Source organism: Monodelphis domestica, chromosome 2 (assembly GCF_027887165.1).
Source record: "Monodelphis domestica isolate mMonDom1 chromosome 2, mMonDom1.pri, whole genome shotgun sequence".
Taxonomy (NCBI): domain Eukaryota; kingdom Metazoa; phylum Chordata; class Mammalia; order Didelphimorphia; family Didelphidae; genus Monodelphis; species Monodelphis domestica.
This window is the reverse complement of record NC_077228.1, coordinates 76,956,553-76,977,116: the sequence shown is the minus strand read 5'-3', so window position 1 is coordinate 76,977,116 and position 20,564 is coordinate 76,956,553. Positions and strand designations below refer to the sequence as shown.

Sequence of the window (20,564 nt, the reverse complement as noted above, 5' to 3'; positions counted from 1 at the left end):
AGAAACAGAACGAGTCCCGCTTTGGACGTGAGTTCGAGGTGCCTCTGGGACCTGGGGTCCAAAGTGTCCTGTAGGCACTTGGCACTCAGGAGAGAGGCTGGATATAGAGATCTCTGCAGAGAGATCACAGAACCCAAGAAAATGAACAAGGTCGCCAAGACATTCAGAGAGAAAAAAAATAGCATCACTGGGCTGCAAGAGAGAAGCCCCAAAAGGGCGGCTTTTGTCTTCAGGGTACCTAATCTGGGAACAAAGCATAAACTTGTTCCTCAGGTGACCTTCTTGGGGTCCTGCCCAGGGTGATGGCTCTTGCCATCCAGTCTCTGGTTCTAGGAGCTTGTTTGTAAATACACCAGGACCGCAGATTCATACTAGTTAAAAAGTGACTTTCCCAAAGTTCTTGAGAGTGTTGAGGTGTGGAAGGTGAGGAGAGAGGGCAAGCATGGACTCCCGGCCTACCACCACCACTAATACCACGACTGAGCTCCGCTTCTTCCAGCTGTAAGACCGTGTAATCATGCCCATCCTCCCCTATTTTATCCCTTCTTCCCTCATTCCTGGACACACAACACAGTATCATCCCCAGACCGTCCCTGCTCTTCCCCTGTGATGCCTCTGGTGACCCTCTGCCTAGCTAAGACGGGGAATACAGGCTTCTTCAGAAAGGAAGCCGGAGTCTGCCGTTCCAGCTCGGCCGAGAAGGAAGCGGAGATTATTTTATTCTGTGGGACCCGCAGTTTGGCCTATAGTTGACTTGTAAGCAGGGGCTTTGCCACCACAGAGACAGGAAGAATCAGCCTACCTGTGACCATCATCCCACCTACCATGTGCAAAATGCGCTGAACTCTTTCAAAGCAAAGTCACCTCAGTTGTCCTATTGGCTCCTGACCACCACCCTGTGAGGCAAGTAGGGCTAGAACGATGTCCCTATTTTGCTAAATAACTAAGCCCCTCCCCCAAGCTGAGTGACCACCTTTCTTATTTCAAATAGCTAGATATGAGCACAAGTAAGACTAGAACTCGGGTCTCCTGACTCCCAGGCCAGTATGGTTTCTCCTGTTACACCAGGAGGCCTCCCTAACCCCACGGACCTTGCCGTTGTGGCCCGGCTCACCTCGGAAACTCAGCTCACTGTCACTAACCCCACAGTCCTCTGCAGAGCTCTCTTTCTCGTGCTTGCTGCCTCCCCGGTTCCTCTTGACACTCTTGTAGAACTGGCCCCAGCGGTGACGACCGGCATCCTTCTTCAGCCGTTTCTCTTTGGCTCTCCGGTTCTGGAACCAGACCTAGGAGGAGAGGTCAAAGGACACGAAGATTATTTGTAGGCTGTCCGCATACTCAAAGGAAATCGCAAGGCCAGGATCCTGAAAAGCAGAGGTGACAGAGAAGCTTGGCCTCTAGGAAGAAAGATGTCTCCCCCTACCTCTTGGCAGAGCTTGGGATCTACAGGCACAAAACTTTACAGACAGTTTCAATGGATTATTTGGTTTTACTGATTTTATTTCTCTCTTTTTAAAATTCTTTTGTTATAAGAAGGGGCTCTCGGGGAGGAAGAAGGGACGATATTTAGAGAGAAATCTAGACGATCTGAAAACAAGTTAACAATTAAAAAAAATTGAAGGGAACAAAGCAAAAGGATTTGAAAGTATTGAAGAGCCCACTCCGATGCTCCATTTCTTGGTCAGGGTCGCCTCTTCCCCAGGGAAGCCCATGGCAGATAACCACATGCAGGACTTACCAGGGCCATGACTATTGCTGAAGATGAGTGACCCTGCATGCAAGGTTACAAGGAGTTAAGATGGTTTCCCAGTAAGGCTCGTGTTGACTTCATTACTCCCCCTCCAGGAGAAGTCTAAAACACATGCGAATGGAAGGGTGAAGCATGACTGAAGACAGTTGGGCAAAGATCAAGGGAGGGAAGGGCAACTAGGTAGTTCAGTGGAAAGAGCCAGGCCTGGTCAGACACTTCCTGGTTGTGTGACCCTGGGCAAGTCACTTATCCCCCACTGCCCAGCCCTTTCCACTCTTCTGCCTTGTAACCAATACTTAGTACTATTCTAAGACAGAAGATGAGGGTTTAATATCAAGTGAGAGAAAATCCGCACAAACGAACGAGCCAGGAGAAGAAAGAGGATGGCAAAGCCCTACACACGGCTGGGCATGTCATTGGTGACTGCTTCCTCACCGAGATCCTGAGGATGAGGGGCTTCACTATTCTGCCATGTGCCAGACTAGGAGAGGCACAACAGAGGAATTCTTGGCAGCTCTCATAAAGGAGAGGAAGCGGTAAAGAGGACTGCCGTGCGGCCCTGATCAATGGAGATCTTGAGAGGAAGAGATCGTGCCGTGCTAGAAGAAGGTCACCTGCCTGAATCATCCTGACCTTGAAGAGGACAGACTTCAAAGATTTCAGAAAAAGAAGTGGTCAAACCCAGCAGCCTGAGGTTCTCCCAGGGAACTCCGCTCACAGAGGGCGGGGGGGAGGCTCTCAAGGATGAAATTCTGGCCAGAACAGGGGGAAACGATCCTGGGGAGGAAGAAAAGGCCAACGTGGGCACGGAGACCTCCTCGACAAACTCAGATTTTAGGGAAGGTACAGCCACAAGGCCTAACCTTTGACCTTCTGTCAGAGTTGTTACTAAGAAAGTAAGGGGTTTTTTAAGTCCCTATTCTATGCAAGACAACACAATCTGGGATAAATCAGAAGTGTAGGTTTCCCAAAGGACAGTGATGGAGATCGAAATGTTGCAGCATTTCATCAAGTTGTGTCGCTTAATATTAATAATATGGAAATGGGTCTTGATCAATGACACGTGTAAAACCCAGTGGAATTGCTCGTTGGCTGGTGGGGGGAGGAGGAGAGGGAAAGAACATGAATCATGTAACCATGGGGAAATATTCTAAAGCAATTAAGTAAAAATTTTCAATTCTAGAAAAGAAAAAGTTGTGTTGCTTATTTATACAAATGTACACAAGTTCCTTATTTCACAAGAAGTTGTATAAAAATCATAACTAGTATGTATATCTTTAAAGTTTGCAAAGCACTTTGTAAATATCTCATTTTATTTTCACAGTAACCTTACAAACTAGGTGCTATTGTTATCCCTGTTTAGCAAAAAGAAAACTGAGGCAGTCAGTGACTTGCCTAGGATCACACGGCTATTAGGTGCCTGAGGCAGGATTTGAACTCAGGTCTCCGTGATTCCATATCCCATAAAATAGAGGTAGGCTCATGAGAACAAAGTAGACAATGTTGCACGGGTATCCAAGGAATAGGAAAGGACCTCCATAAAAGCATTTCGCATGTCAAAAAAATTCTTTTTGTAAGATTTATAGGAGGATATGGACAGGAATCCCAGGAAGTGGAGGCATGGATGCTGCATGGTCTTCCCCAAGAGAAGGAGTCAGAAATTGAAGTGGATGGGAAGATAAGCGCCAAGGATGTGGGGAAAGCTGTGGTTTTTGGCTGTATTTTCTCCACCAGGGAGAATGATCTTAAGGCTGGCCAGACTAGAAAGAGGAGCGGGAGGATGGGGCAAAGGTAAGACCCAAGACGAGTGAGAAGCTAGTAAGACCATTCTCACCGAATTCCATTTCTCTGCAATAGACCCGCTACATACCAGGATGCAGAGAGAATGTGATTGCTGAACCAATGTTGGAGATCTTTGAGAAATCGTGGAGGATAAAAGGTGCTGAGTCTGGAGATGGAACAATAGCTTGAGAGTCTTTCGATCAAGAGCTCAGCTCCTGGCAAAATTCTAGAATACATCATTAATGGAAATGGCATTCATGTACCCTGTTAACTCCATTTTTGACAGTTACTAAAATGAGGGAAAGCCTGGAGGAAGACTCGAGTTCAAGTCCTGTCTGACACATGGTTGGTTTTGTGCCTGACAAAGTCACTTAACTTCTAAGTGCTCTAAGCGAAATAAGCTAACTAAAACTATTAGTTAGAGGGGCAACTAGGTGGTAGTAGATAGAGCACCTGGCTTGAAATCAGGAGGACTCGAAGTTCAAATTCAGCCTCAGATACATATTAGCTGTGTGACTCTGGGCAAGTCATATAACCCTTTTGGCCTCAGCTTCCTCATCTGGAAATCGAGCTGGAGAAGGAAATGGCAAACCATTTTGCCATTTCCTTATCTTTGTCAAGAAATTCCAAATGGATAATACATATATGACCCAGTGGAATTGCTTGTTGGCTCTGGGAGTGGGGAGGGAAAGAACATGAACCATGTAACTATGAGAAAATACTCTAAAATAAATGAATGAATGAATGAATAAAATAAATGATTTTAAATATAAATAAATATAATTATTATTTTTATTTAAATATATTTGATTAATTTAATAATTTAATTAATGAAATATATTTAATTAGATATATTTAAATACAATATAAAAATAAAGGAAGAAAGAAATAAAGGAAAGAAGGAAGGAAGGAAGAAAGAAAGAAAGAAAGAAAGAAAGAAAGAAAGAAAGAAAGAAAGAAAGAAAGAAAGAAAGAAAGAAAGAAAGAAAGAAAGAAAGAAAGAAAGAAAGATGGAAGGAAAAAGAAAGAAAGAAAGAAAGAAAGAAAGAAAGAAAGAAAGAAAGAAAGAAAGAAAGAAAGAAAGAAAGAAAGAAAGAAAGAAAGAAAGAAAGAAAGAAAGAAAGAGGAAGGGAGAGAGAAAGATTCAAATGGGGAGGGCAGCAAGGTGACTCACTGGATAGAAAGCCATGCGTAGAGACAAGAGGTCCCAGGTTGAAATCTGGTCTTGGACATTTCCTAGCTGTGTGACCCTGGACAAGTCACTTGACCCCCATTGCCCAGCCCTTACCACTCTTCAGCCTTAGAACCAACACACAGTATCAATTCCAAGACAGAAGGTAAGTCATGAAGAGTCTTGTTGAACGAGCTTTCCCTACAGGCATGGGGACCAGCCTCCAAGCGGATGTGCTTCCTTTGCTGTCCCTGGATCTCCCTAGCCACTCGCTAGCTAACGGGAGGAGGAGCAGAAGCTTTTCCGGAGGCTCCTCAAGCCCATCGCTTGGAGGAGGAACAGATCGCACTTTGCCCGATGCATTCCCGTCCCGAGCAGCTGCCTCACCTGGACCACCCGCATGTCCAGCCCCGTCTCAGAAGACAGCTGCTCCCTCACGTGCCGGGCAGGCTTGGGAGAATTCTTGTAGGCGTTCTTGAGTGTTTCCAGCTGTTTGGCTGTGATGGTGGTCCGAGGTCTCTTAGCCCCCGCTTCTGAGTCGTCTGCAATTGAAAAAACAACAAAACTTTGACCTGAATAGAAGACTCTACAGAGAGCAAAGCCTGCCTAGAAGCTTATCTTTTACCTAAGTAGAGCACTGACTGTGTCACAGAGAATGCTTACATGGTGCCTACTATGTGCCAGGCACTGTCCTAAGCCAGTGCTTTACAATCATTCATTCATTTGCTTCCTGCCACAACCCTTGGAGGGAAGCCCTATTATTACTCCCATTGGATAGATGAGCAAACTGAGACAGAGGGGAAGTGCCTTGCTATGGATCAAACAGTTGGTAAATATCTGAGGCTGGATTTGAACTCAGGTCTTCCTGACTCCACAACCAGTGCTTTAATCACTGAGCATCCACCTGCCCTATTATTAAAGGACATTCTGTCCCAAGAACTTACGTGAGTCCTTTAGACTGTAATCCTGTTTTTCCTTCTAAAACCTCTTGGCTTCTCTCCTGCCCCTTCCTCCTGTTCCCAACATCCCGTCTGTCCCAAGCTACTGACTGGATATAACGGTCTTCCAGGCAACAAGCACATGGGAAGCACCTACTATGTGCGGCAGGCGTTGGGAATAAAAAGAAAGACAAAACAGCCCGACCCAGGAGGCGCTCACATTCCCAAGGGGAAATTGTGGTTCTGTCGTTTCCGTCCTGTTGGATTCTTTAGGATTCCGTTTGGGATTTCCTGGCAAAGATCCAAGCGGGGTTTATCCTTTCCTTCTCCAGCTCATTTTATGGATGGGGAAACAGAGGCCACTTCCGAGGAGAATCCGATGGCGATGCAGCATCGCCCCTCGCCAGCCCACCCGTCACGCTGCGCTGGCTGCCGAAGAGGGGAGGTTTTCGTGACGAGGTTGGAGGAATCAAGACTTTCCTCAAGACTTTACCGTCATCCTTCAATTTGTGTTTTGTGTCAGGTGCCCAGGGAGAATGGTAGCTGCCCCGAGCATTCCCTCGAGACTTCAGCAGAGACTGGCTGGCCTTTCCCCTTCAGTGCGTCCCAGGAAGCACAGACAGCTTGTTGGCACACGTTTTCCTTTGCACAAACTCCTGTTTTCTTTCTTCCAGCCATGAACTGAGCATTCACTATGTGCTGGATTCAAGAATGGATTCCAAATCAGTACCTTTGGGGGTTCTAATCTCGCCTCTGATGTTTACTTGGAGACCTTGGACAGGTCATTAAACCTCTCTGAGACTCAGTTTCCCACTCTGTAGAGAGGGAACAATAATAGCAACTACCTTTTAAGGTGGTTGTTCATTCTAGTCATGTCTAATTCTTTTTATGACCCATAAACCATACTGTCGGTGGAGTTTTGTTGGCAAAGATACTGGAGAGGGGGCAACTAAGTGGCTCAGTGGATTGAGAGCCAGGCCTAGAGATGGGAGGTCCTGGGTTCAAATCTGGCCTCAGACACTTCCCAGCTGTGTGACCCTGGGCAAGTCACTTAACCCCCATTGCCTAGCCCTTACCACTCTTCTGCTTTGGATCAGATACTTAGTATTGATTCTAAGTCGGAAGGTAAGGGTTTAAAAAAAAAAAAGAATGATTTTCCATTTCCTTCTCCAACAGATTAAGCCAAACAGAGGTTGAGTGACTTGCCCAATATCACATAGCTAGCAAGTGTCTGCAGCTGGATTTGAACTCAGGTCTTCTAACTCCAGACCCAGCACTCAACCCCCTGCACCACCCAGCTGCCTCCTTTAACAGTGTCATAATATACACAAAGAACTTTGCAAGCTTTAAAGCACTAAATAAATGCCAGCTGTTACTAGGATACAAAACAGAAACATGGTTCTTGGCTCCAGCAAGCAGCCTGGCATAGAGGAATCTGTGGACCAATATTCACATCCCTCTTGTGCCAGTTCTTGCATGTTCCTTCATGTCTAAGCTCGGGTGGATCGCTGAGCCTCCCATGCCTCAAGGTCTTCAGCTGCAAAAACGAGGGGAGAGGTCGCTGGGACATCTTGTGAAAAAGGAACAGGAAAAAGGCTGGACGAGAGAATAGCTGTGAAAGCTACACACTGATGACAGAGACCATCAGTTTCCTGTGCGAGCCTCCTTTTCCGTTCTCTGTGTGTGGCCATTCCCTTCTACTTGGTGATGGTTAAGTTCAGAATAAAAATTAAAATTCATTTCAAAAATCTGTACAATGACGGGGGTCGAGTGAGGCGGCCTCCGGGGTCCTCTCCGTCCCTCTTTCTCTGATTCTAGCATGTCTTTCTCTGTTTCTGATATTTCTGTTCCTGCCTTCTCTGTCTTTTCTCTTGGTTTCTTCGATGATCTCAACCCTCTCCGCCTGTCTGCCCCTTGCTGCTTTATCCTTCTCCAGTATCTGCCCTTCCATTCATTCCTGTTGCCTCCTCCCAATTCCACCTGCAACCTTTCTGTGGCTTAACTATCAGCATCTCTCCCTTGCATCCAGTCTCCGGCTTCCTTCTGACAGCCTATCATAGATCATCTTCCCCCAGCCAGGAAAAAAAGAAGAAATAAGTAAGTGTTGGGAGTCATGGCTTTGTCCCTAACTGAGGCAGATGAAACAGTGCTGCTCTTATAAGCCGATGACATATTAAAAGAACAGGAGCACTTAGTCTGTCTGGTGTCTCCAGCATGTAAGTTTCTCAGAGGGCAGAGACCATCTCATTTACAGTCAGTGATCAATCATTTAGGGGTTGATTTTCCAGTTTATTAATTAATCTTTTTCCTCGCTACTGCTTTTTGGTTCCACAGGCTGTTGGCTCATTTGCATCTTCACTAGAGACAGACAAGGGAAGGAAGAGGAAAACTCAAAGGATCCTTGAGCTGGAAGAGGCCTCAGAGGCCACTGAGGCTGAAACACTCATTTTTCGGATGAGAAAACCGAGATGCAGAGAGGAGAGAGCACTTGCTCAAAGTCATATATGAAGTGAATTGTCAGAGCCAGTCAGTGCCTTCTGGCTTCTGGAGCAGAGGCACCTTTTCTCTGCTTCCCATCAGATCAGGCCTTTTCCTTCCTAGTTACTGAAGAACCGTGCCAATTTGAGAGACAGGGATGGAGGCAGAGAGGGATAAAGAGTCACAGACAGACAGAAAGAAACCGAGAGAGAAACAGACAGAAACCGAGAGAGAGAGAGAGAGAGAGAGAGAGAGAGAGAGAGAGAGAGAGAGAGAGAGAGAGAGAGGAGAGATGAAGCTGATTAAAATGAGTGGTGACTTTTTTGAGTTTTTATTTGAAGGGGAGGGGAAGTCATCTGGAATTTGAGGCTAAAATGATCCATGCCTCTAATTCCCATGAATTTCCAACAGCTGACTAGATATTCTGGGCACAATGTCTTGGGGGCTCAATCATGAGTAACATTTCATTGAAAACATTTGTGGGCAATTTTATTCAATGAAATTTATTTGGGTAAGTATGTATTACATGCCTAGAACATGCAAGGAACTGTGCTGAGGACTCTATGGCCCTGACAACCCCTTTCCCCCTCTATTCTCTTTGAAAGTGTTGGATTTGGAGTCGGAGGACCCAAGATTTGCAACCCAGATCTGCTGCTTACCAACCCTGAGAGACTCTGGACCAAGTCTCTTTATTTTCTGACCCTTAGTTTCCACATCTGTAAAATGAGGGGGGCACTTGAGGTGATCTTCTAATAATCCTTCTACCTCTAAGTCTAGAATCTCTATATTCTTCTCTGTCTTCTCCTTAGAGACCACTCTTTCTGGTTCCTTAATTCAATCATCAGGAAAATCAAAATGAATAATGATTAAGGCTAGCCTTCCACAACTTAGAGTAGAATGTACCACCTAGTGTGTGACCTCGAACGTGAACTAGTTATCTGACCTAACATGAAAAAGCTGCTCCCCTTTCATAAAAAAAAAAAAAATCACCTCTCTCTGCTAGCTGGTCACCTAAATTCCTTCTAGAAAAGTCAAAGTCTTTCCTTAGTTAGAAATTATTTAAGATGAAAATCCACCTACGAATTCCTTCAAACTAAGATATAAATGATCAACCTCAGAACCTTTGTCAAAACCAAGAGGAACAGGAAATATAGGGTGATAGTAGGAGCCCTCAAAAGGCTTGGCTCACAGGAAAGGTAGCAAAGAGCTCCAGGAACTGGATAATAATATAATGGATGAGGATAGGTATCCTTACTTCACAGTTTTGCCTAAGGCCCATTCTGAGTAGAACCACTAATAATGCAGCATCTTTCTCCTCTGAAAGCCAGAACAAAAGAAATATTTCCAAAAAATGTTTTTAATTAAAAAAAGAAATATTTTAGAAATATATACTGTGGTCATATCCCTAGAGCCCAAAAGTGCTTCAGAGTGGGGTAAGTCCCACTCTGTGTATTTTTTCTGGTTGTTCTCCCAACCCATGATGCTCTTCACCATTAATTCGTGATCATCTGTTCCTTGAAGACTGAATCCAAGACTCATCTCTCCCAAGAAGAGGCATCCCCTGAGAACCCCTAGAACAACTGATACAGTGTTTGCAAAGAGAATGGATAAGCCTCATGTCTATACCAAACTCTCCTTTACTCAACATTGTTGCCTCAGACTTGCTCCAGTCATTTGTTGTAGACAGAAAATACCTGCAAGGCAAGGCTATTGGGACTCCTTTTAATCTCCTGCCCCTAACTGTGCTAACAGTGGGTGCTTTGGACAAAAATGAATGCATTTCTCTTCTTTTTTCAGTGGAATCTCTACGGAGAAATTCAGATTGATTAAGGAACAATGATAGAATTGTAGCTCGACAAGTGGAAGGAAACTCTGAGGCCACCTAATCTAAGCCCCTCACTTTACAGATGAGACAATTGAGTTAAGTGGCTTGTCCAAGGATTGGAACTTTCTCCTCTGACTCTAGGATCAGTGTTCTATTTCTCCTCTGTAAACTCTTATTCTACTATAAGGAGATACACATATGCATACATATATGTGTGTATGTATGTATATGTGTGCTGTGTAGTTTTCTCCCCTAGCCAGGAGGAAGTAAAAAAGATCAGGGGGAAGATGAGGAACAAAAGTGATGCTGGTAAGTGTAGATAGGGTCAGCGATCATATACGAACCAAACAAAATAGATGTGGACCTGTGGATTTTTGAAAGAAGCATCAGCTGATATACCATCCCACTTCTTTCCAAGAGAAAACATCCATCTTGCCTTTTAGAAGATTTTCCAAATAGGACTGTGCCAATAAATAAACCCTCTTCCCTCTTTATTTCCCAGATTTAAATAATCCTTTCCTTTTTCCTTCTTTCTTCTTTTCAAGCTCTATGCCTACATCTACACATACATGTATATACAGAAGTTTTCCCCTAATAGCCTTTATGGGGAAATTCCCCTGACACATTGATATCAAATGATGATTTCTCTTGGTTCTGCTTTTTTTTCCTTCCTCCCTACCAACTACAACGAAGGACATCAGAGTATCAAAGGGTTCCCTCAGAGTCCATCTGCTTTAATAGTTGATCCCCCCACAGAAGGATCTAACCTTTCGAGATATCATAATTCCCTCCAGAAAATCCAGCCTAGAAGGGAACTCTCAGGTTGGGGAGAAGACATTAAGACAAAAAAGGCCTTAATCGACCTAGAAATGCTCTTGCCCCTAGAAGAGCCTTCCCCAGAGGCTGTAGTAGCTTTGGGGAGGGTGTGAGCAGAAATCATGACAAAGTGTGGAAATCTTGCTCTGGGATGGGGAAGAATTCTGTCTCCTGGACCTGTTCTGAAAAGGCACCCTCAGATACCCTTTCTGTGACCATTGATAGATGTGCAACAAAAAAAAAGCCCAAGTAAGACATTTCCTAAATGCACAAAAGAAAAGGAAAACCACAGAGAGAAATCTAGAGGGAGCAGGACTTTACTTTGTTCATGCATGTGTGCCGCTACGTGGCACCAGGTGGCACCACAGTGCAGAGAACCCTGGACCAGGAGTCAGGAAAACCCGAGTTCAAATTTCTGTGTAACCCCTTGGCAAGTCACTTACCCCTGTTTGCCTCACTTTCCTCATCTGTAAATGGACAACAGCACCTACCTTGTAGGACTTTTGTGAAGATCAGATGAGAGATCTGTAAAGCGCTTTGCACCTAGCAGGCATCGTATAAATGTTAGTGATTATCATTATTATTGTTATAGATTGGACTCCATTTTTTACCTATGTATGCATTCACTCTTTAGAGTGAACATGGTATGTGTGTCTCTATGTCCATATGTTTATATATATGTATACATATATATATATATATATACTGTACAGACAAGTTAATTTCTTATACGAGCCCCTTTCTCAGCATAGTAGAAAATGTGCTTATTTATTAATCCATTCATTTATCCATTCATCCCATCTCCTTATTCTTTATAGAATGAAATGGATGTTTGTTGATTGTGATTGAATTCACAATTTAAAAAGAACATTTACATTTAAAAAGTTAAAAAAATTACATTTAAATTTAAAAAGACATTTTGGTCTTTGGCTCTTCAGAAATCCCACCGTAGAGCCTGTGCTACCAATCAAGGGCACAAGTATGGTCAGATGCTGAATTCACGTTGGGGATGGGCGTAAGTCCAACGCTGCTACCTGCCTGCAGTGATTCCAGAAATCTCCTTCCTTTCCAAGTTGTGGCAGCCAAACCCCAGCCCGAGAGGCAGCTCCCTCCCAGGGATATGCGCTAGCCTCTCCCGTATCCTCCTCAGATCGCCCTCTCCTATGGTTGGGTCAAATGATGTAGAGGGAAAGGGAGGACTGGAGGTTAGGTTACTGGGACCCCAAACGAGCGGAGCAACAGCTTAGATCCTGGAGCAACTATGAGAGCAAAGAAACCCGAGCCATGACGGAAGGACAAAGACAAGGTACTCCTCAAAAGATCTGGCACGTTGGTGTGATTTGGCCCCGTGAGAGGCCGGTGGTGTTAGCCTTGGACCAGTGGGATGGAGGCAGCTCGCCAGGCATCTGATATTAGACCAGCCTGGACAGGGTTTTAGTTCTCTGACTCTGGGGGTCCCATTTCCACCGGATTATTGCTGCTGTTTAGAAAGGGTGAGGGATGGTTCCTTTAGGACCCTAGACAGAGCACCCAATGAATGGTTAAGTGAGCAAACATCAGCCCTGCCTATGGGCCAGGAACCCTCCTCTCCAACTATGAGACCAGGGAACCTTACCATTCTGCTTGGCCGTCTCATAGTCCTCTTTACACACCAGCCGCCCATCCTCCATGAGGTAGAACTCATCCCCAGTGGCCAGCTGGCGGTTGCAGATGATGCAGGCAAAACAATGGAGGTGGTAAACAAAGTCTTGGGCCTTCCGGACCACCTGGGTGGGGGGGATGCCCTGTTGGCAAGCCGTGCATTTTGTCCCAAAACGCCTGTGGAAGAAGCAGAGAGAAGAGAGTTACAGGAGTGGCTGGGGCTGTGCCTCCCGGGCAGCACCCTCCGGAAGAGGAGGGAAAGGGGACCAAAGGGAATCAGCATTTGCATAGGGCACAGCCTTTTGACAAGTATGATCTCATCTGGCCTCGAGGGCTGCCCTTGGCCAACCACTCTCAGATCTGGTCCTCCAGCCTAATCCAGAGCAGCCAAAACAAATCATGTGGACATAAGCGAAGGTAGGAAAACACCCATTTAATGCCACCAGGTTGTGCCAAGTTGATGCGGGCAGTTGAAGACATTTCTAAGTCACTTCCAAGTTTCTGGAATAAAAAATAATCCCCGCTCTGCCCTTTACTCTGCGACCCCAGGAAGCCGCAGTCTCCCTGAGTCTCCATTTCCTCTTCTGCACAATGGAGACCAGATCGAGGGTTCTTACCTAGATTCCATAATGTTATTATTTTCTCATCTTGATAATTTTTTCTCAATATAGTTGGTTCCCATTATAATCTGCGTATTTTACTTATTGCACTTAAATGTCTTCTTTTTTGGAGGAGGGTTTCCACACGTTTCATCAGGCGCCTGCCAAAGACGTCTACCACACAAGAGTCAAGAGCCCCTGGTCCCTTCTGGCTCCCTCCTTGGGCCTTTGGTGCTTTCAAATCTCTTAGGCGGGTCTATGTAAGGACTAAATCAGTGTCAGTTGGGCCCCCACCATCCCCGCCAACAATGTGTTCCTGACCCTGTCATCTACAGAGTGGAGCTGTGGCCATCGGAACTGGACCTGCTCTTGCGGGGGCGCGGGGAACCCACCCAAAACTCGCGATAAAAGGAGAAAAAGGCCACTGGCTGGGTCTCAGGGCAGAGCCACGGGGAGAAAGCAAACAGAAACCCATTCTGCCTCGAAAGGGACTTGGGGCACCGGAAGGGGCTGATTGGTCAAGTGTAGTCAGCACCATCGCCGCCATCGGGAGGGAACTGAGCAGCATCAGGTGAGCTTTTCCAGCTTCCAGGAGAAGATAGGAGGAGATGGGAGGGGTGGGAGAGGCAGGGGCAGAGTTGAAAACAGCAATCAACCTAATTATTCATGACATTTCACACAGCAGAACTTTATCTTCTTCAAGATGAAAGACTTCGCCTAATGGATCTGGGGAAGGTTTGATTTTAATGGTCCTTTTAACTAATGCTTATAGGCAGTATGATTTCCCCTGAAAGGACAGTACATATTTCATCCACATTAATACCAAATAAATTAATTATGGTCACAGCTATCATGATGAATCCCAGATTAACTCAGAATGATAGGACTCTTATGCTATAATGATACCTGCTGAAGGGGTTGAAAGGGATCCCGTGGCGTGCCCCGTTAATACCCAGAGAGATGGTGTCCAGGGTGTGGGGGCAGAGGTTCCCTATGGGTGAGTCCTGTTTCCCTGGGTCAGACATCTTCCCTGCCAGCAGACACCCAAAGAAGGAGTGGGGAAGAAGGAGGAAGATGCGTGACCAACACTGGAAGAGAGATAGAAAGACCCATTCTTCTGCCAGTGACTCTTCTTCATCAGCAAAAGAAAGCTTTGACAAGAGTTTAGGAAATAGACATCCCAAGGTCACTTTTAGCTTAGGAATCTCCAGCCAGCCAACTAGTAGGATGTTTCCTGCTTTATGGTTTGGGTTTTGTGGGGGGTTTTCTTCTAAGAGGGTCCAAACTTGTCTTCATGTGTATGTATTTTTAATAGACCTTTTAAATTAATAACACATAATGCTTTAAGGTTTGCAAAGCACTTTACAAATATCATCTCACTTATCTTCACAACAATCCTGAGGAGCAGATGATATTAGTATCTCCAACTAACAGAAGAGGACACTGAGACAGGCAGAGGTTAAGTGACTTGTCCAGGATCACACAGTTAAGAAGTATCTGAGACTATTTTGTCTAACCCCAGGGGTTCTATCTACTGTGCCAGCTCAGTGTCTTTTTCATAAGATGTCTGGAAATAGTTAAGACCAAGACCCAATAGGTAAGTGGTCAGTGGACATGAGTAAGGTTCCCAGAAGAATTTCAAACTGTTAACTGAGGCACACTCTACACTGATAATAAGTATGCCAGGGCTTGTCTTTGGGACCCAGATTGCCAAAAGAGGCTTCTATGGGCATGCCCAGATCATCGAAGTTGGAGGTATTCATCCACATGGGTAAGGGGAGATTCCTTTGATCAGCAACCTAAGGGGAACAGGCCACATCTTTAAAACTATCAGGACCTAGATGGGGGCTCTCTCCTTCAGTCCGATGCTCCAAGATCTTCGTAGTGGCTCTCTCTTTCAATCTGATGCTCCAAGATCTACATGGTGGCTCTTTCAGTCTGATGCTCCAAGATCTACATGGTGACTCTCTCTTTCAGTTCAATGTTCCTTCATGCTGGGTCCAGAAAGGAAGATCAGAGTCTGTCCATAGCGGGCATCATCAACTGAACTGAGGACTTCCTTCCCTTGCTCTCCTTTTCTTTTATCTTGACTCAAAGAAATGGGCCCAGAGGCACTTATTTCAGTTCGGTTTTGTTTCTCAGACTCAGATTCTAGTGGTGGTAATCTCTAGGTGGGCTCTAAGCCATGGCAACTTTGGTGCTGAGATTCTAAGCTGGATGGGAGAGCCAGATAGCCCAGAAGGGAAGAGAAACAAGGCTGACTAGGACTCAAGCCCAAGCACATGATGGGTTTGAACTTGGAACTAGATTGTGTGCTCTACAGAAATGGAGCTAAACTGTCAGCCTCATCCTCTCCCATTTGCTTCCCAGAAATTGAGGACGTGAAAGGGAGAGGAGGAGGGTATTGTTTGTATGTTTGTTACTATACCTCTTGAAGGAAATATTTCTTTGTGAAAGCTAATCTAGTTGTTAGTGGTTAAATGGATCTGAGGTACAGGGGACCATGCCCTATACTTGGGGGAACACTACTGCCATTTGCAGACAGCCCAACTCTCCCCCACACTCCAACCCCTTAAAGAAAGGTACCAGAGAGCTCTGAGGGAGAAATGCAATCTAACATACATGGCCTTCTAGAAATGAGGGCCAGAGTAGTTAGTGTTCCATGAGAAAAGTACAAATCAAAGCCACCCTGAGGTTCTGCCTCACCTGCAGTAAATTGGAAAAGATGACAAAGGCAGAAATGGTCAATGCTGAGGAACTGTGGAAAGGGAGGCACAATAACGCACTGTGGGCGTCTGCCATTCTGGGAAGCAATCTGGAATTACATTAAGGAAATGACTAAAGAGTCTAGACGGCTCTTTGACCCAGAGATCTAGGCACATACCCCAAGTAGGTCAAGGACAGGCAGAAAGGCCATGAGTTACACGATATTTATTTATAGTAGCATTCTCTGTGGTAACAAAGAACTTGAAACAAATAGATGCCCAGCATCTGGGGAACGGCTGAAGAAATGATGATCCACGTAGGTAATAAAATATTACTGAATCAATGAATTCGACACAGACAGACAGACATGCATGGGAAAACAGAAAAATAGATAAACAGATAAAAAAAACATAGAGGAGGGAAGAGGACCAAGAAAGCAATATAGGCAATGATTTCAACTGCACAAATTAAAAAGATAACAAATAACAATGAAACAAGAAATGAAACTGAAATGCTATCTGATTATAATGACTAAGCTGTGTGACCCTGGGCAAGTCACTGAACCCTATTTGCCTCAGTTTCCTCATCTGTAAAATGTGCCAGAGAAGGAAATGGCAAACCACTCCAGGATCTTTGCCAAGAAAACCCCAAATGGGATGACAAAGAGTCAGATACAATTCATCGCCTGAACAACAACAAAGCTTGACCTAGGGAAGAGATCCGAAAAAGCACTTCCCTTAGAAAAGGGGTGGTAAGGAGATAGGGGTGTGGAGCATTACAGAGGCTATCAGGCTCATTTCACAGGCTGGTTAGTTTTGCAGAACTTGCCTTTCTTTGTTCTCTTTCTTTTTTATCCTTTGTTTCAGAGGACTGCTATCTGAGCAGGGAAGGGATCTATTTGGAAAAGAGTGATGTCAAAGCAAAAAAATAAGGATGCTAAAAAGATGGCTGTGGAATGGTGTACATCTCTAGATGGACATTAGTGTCCATGGAACTGTAAGAAGAAACTAGAGCTCTCTAGAACAGACAAAAGGAAGCTGCTGCTCACTGTGTTTCTGCCCAGGAGATTATTCTAGACTGCCTGTTCTATGGGGATGAGTGTCAGATTGAGTACATTTAACCTCAGATAAAAGACCAAAAAGAGGGGGTCCCCTGAAGGAGAGCTCCAAGGCCAAATGCGTGTGCAGGAGAGAAAGGCATAGCGTGTGCTTGTTTTTGCATGGGCATGTTTGTGTTTTCTAAATACAAATGAAATAGAAAAATTCACTAGAAACCAAACAATTTTTGCACCTCTCTCTCTCTACACACACACACACACAAATACCCAAGAAACTGATCCAGTGGTGCTGGAGCCCAGGTACTAGATAGGGTTCACATGAAAAGAATCCGTTTTAAGTCACTACAGTACAGTACAATAATGGCAAAGACAGGGGAAGGATAAAGACAAAGGAATGAAGAAGAGAAGAAGAGAAAGATATTCTCTTGAGCTGAGAAATGGTCCCATTTTGCTGCCTTTGCTGATGACCACAAAAGGACAGGAGCCATTGAATTATCTCCCTTACTCATGAAAAAAGAAGACACTGAATTCCAGTTGCAGGAAGCCCAAATGCCCTGTAAGCACAGGAGACATGAAAGATAATGGGGGGGGCATAAATTTAATCCACATCCCGACAGTGATTCATGCATAGGGGTGGCAAGTGCACGAGAAAAATGAAAAATAAATGGACTTCCCCACCGGCGTTTTTTTAGCAATTGAAGCAATTTTCCTGATTGGGGGATGTGGACCTTTGGTTGATAAGTGGAACTCTTTCTATATTACCTTTCTTCCGGGTAACCCGGAGCACCCAGCTCCTGTGGAAAGCTCCGTCCAGAGCCATACTGCGTACAGAGCTGGGCTGCCCAGTTTTAAGAATCTGTGCCTCCCTTGAGTTGAAGCTGGGGGATTGATGCCATGCTGGCCTTTGTGTGATTGCACTATTAATAATAACAATTAATAATACTGACATGTGTATAGTGCTTTAAGGATTATTGAGCATTGGGAAGATGAAGCTAATGACACACTCATCAAAAGACATGCACTTGCACTTGTTTTTCCAGTAATAATAAGAGATTGGCACTGAAGATCAGGGTCCTTGCAACAGCTTGATGGGGTAAACTGAGGCACCAAGAGATTAAATGACTCGATCGGTGATATGCCTTTATGAAATAAGTAGCTGGAGTCCCAGGCACACTGTGAGCCCATGGATTAGGACAATGCTAAGTACTCTGTGCTTATTTATTATCATGTATGAGTGTTGTTTCCCCTCCCTGGACACCTTAATTTTTGTCTTTGTGTCCCTAGCAGCTGGCACAGGGCAGACATTTAGTATGTATTTATTGACTAATCGACCTAAATAGAGGTAGGAGCCATTGCTTTAGATGCTCTGGAACTGCACCCTAAACAAATCTCAAAGGACTCAATTTTCAGGAACCAGCCACAGCCAAAAAATCCCCCTCGTGCCCATGGTTACAGGAATGCTTCTCCTCGTTAAGGTACTCCTCAAAACACACAGGCATACGGATGCATCCCATCATAAAGGGGGGGGGGGAATAGTTGACCCTCATAAAGCTCTTTCAAGTCTCCCTAAATATTTTAGATGCGTTATCTCATTTGTTCCTTACAATAACTCTATATAACGTTCATCTTAGACAGGATTAAGATCTCCATCGGTTAGGTAACTCAATGGATAGAGTGCCAGACGTGGAGTCAGGAAGACTCCTCATCTTCTCGCCTTCATATCTGGCCTCAGACACTTCCTAGCTGTGTGACCCTGGGCAAGTCATTTAACCCTGTTTGCCTTAGTTTCCTCACCTATAAAATGAACTGGAGAAAGACATGACAAACCACTCCAGTATCTTTGCCAAGAAAATCCCAAATGGAGTCTCAAAGAGTCAGTCCGAACAACAATAAGACTCCTATCTTGGTCAAATGTTATGGGTAAGGGGGCAGCTGGATGGTGCAGTGGATTGAGAGCCAGGCCTAGAGATGGGAGGTCCTAGGTTCAAATCTGCCCTCAGACACTTCCCAGCTGTGTGACCTTGGGCAAGTCACTTAACCCCATTGCCTACTCCTTACTACTCTTCTGCCTTGGGACCAATAGACGTCAGTGATTCTATTCTTGGAACCAATAGATGGCAGTGATTCTAAGACAGAAGGTAAGGGTTTAAAAAAAATGTCATGGGCAATGTCATATGGATCAATAGACTTTATTTAACCTACTTTCTTTTCTTAGTTATGTTTTCTTTTTCATAAGAGACAATTTCCTAGGGACTGTATGATATAAAAACAAAAGAGATCAATAAAACTTAAATGAGCTTTGTTTGGAAAGAAGTCAGAATGACTGGCTGAAATGAGAACTGACTTTCATTTTCTGCCTTCTGCGATACTTAGTAGAATCGAGTAATGTATCTTGGAGTCGGGGTTCCTGAGAACCCTGACCCTCCCTAAGGTGTTTCTGATCTATAGAGAGCCCCCAGGTCTGTGCCGTTCACCTTGGGGTAAGGTGGAAGCAATGTTGGAGTTCCCTAAGTATTCATTATGTGATATTTACTTCTTGAAGTAACATCTTCTTCACTCTTTCCTTTGGTCATTCAGCAATTTAGTAACATGTATGTATGGTACACTATTCTAAACAAAATGGAAGACCCAAAAATGATTCAGACAGTTGCTGTCCTCATGGAGCTTGCAATCCACCAAGGAGAGATGGGGCACATACACACAGATATAATACAATCAAATAACTAGATTCTCACCCCGTCTCACCACATTCCATTCACAAGGCATTTAAGAACAGCCATGACTCCTGGGATGGGTGAAGGGTCTGGACAACTAGGAAGGGCTTCCAGTAGTAAAATAGGATAATAGATAGTAAATAGGATGGATCCCAGGGTTTTCTCCTGCTTCTTCTCTCTACCTATGACCTCTTCTCAGTCTCTTTCTCTGGTTCCTCTTTCACATTCCCTAGCTATATGTGTACCCCAAGGCTCCTGGCCCCTTTTTTCTTCTCTCTATAATCTCTCAGTTGGGGCAGAGCCAAGATGGCGGCTTAGGAGCACCTAGAGCCATAGCCTCTCCAACAGTCCTTCCAAATCAATATTTATATTGTGCTTCAAAGAAAAAAGAAATCCAAATGGAAGAAGTCATGAGACTCTCCTACTGAAAACAACTCAAAAGGTAGGCACAGTGTACCTATTTGCAGGAAAAGGGAGAGGCACCTTTCCCCACCCAGGCACTGAGACCTGCAATAAAGCCCTGAGGAAGAGACTGCAGCCAGGAGGGTTCTCCTCTGACCCACCACAGGGGTCAGGGCTATAACAAGGTCTGCAGGGAGGAAACCCCCATACACACACCCTCAGTCTGCAGGCTACAGTGAAAAATTTGCCCCAGCGCAGGCCAGCTCAGCAGGTTAGCTCAACCAGTTGAATCCAGTATACCAGCCACAACTGAGAAAAAGAGAAGATTCAATCTCAGGGGCAGAACAGCTCAAACACTCTGGTTCAGTAAATTAACAGAGGGATACGTCTATATAGTCCATAGGGCAAAGAAAAAAATAGTAAATAAAATGAGAAAACAAGAGAGACCAAAAAAAGCTATAATTGAAATCTTCTGTGGGGGTAAAGACCAAGAATAGAACCAGTAGATGAGGAAGAGATTCAGGAAACATCAAGCAAAGCCTCAAAAAACAAAACAAAATAGGGAATGGGATGCAGGCTATGGAGGACCTCAAAAAGGAATATAATTCCTCAGTTACCTCACTAGCTCCCATGGTTTTAATTTTCATGAATGTGGAAGATTCCCAGATGCATATAACCTTTCTCT

At 44.7% G+C, this 20,564-nt stretch overlaps 1 protein-coding gene across 1 annotated transcript in view; it reads right to left on the bottom strand.

Moving 5' to 3' along the window:
• Positions 1-20,564, bottom strand: part of LHX4 (LIM homeobox 4) — a 72,404-nt gene that overhangs the window by 7,112 nt on the left and 44,728 nt on the right. The window contains exons 3-5 of the mRNA XM_001374486.5: positions 12,376-12,578; positions 5,091-5,245; positions 1,115-1,286 (exon numbers count right to left, since the gene is read on the bottom strand). Coding sequence (XP_001374523.3) covers positions 1,115-1,286; positions 5,091-5,245; positions 12,376-12,578 — 530 coding nt within the window. The remainder of the gene's footprint in view (positions 1-1,114; positions 1,287-5,090; positions 5,246-12,375; positions 12,579-20,564) is intronic.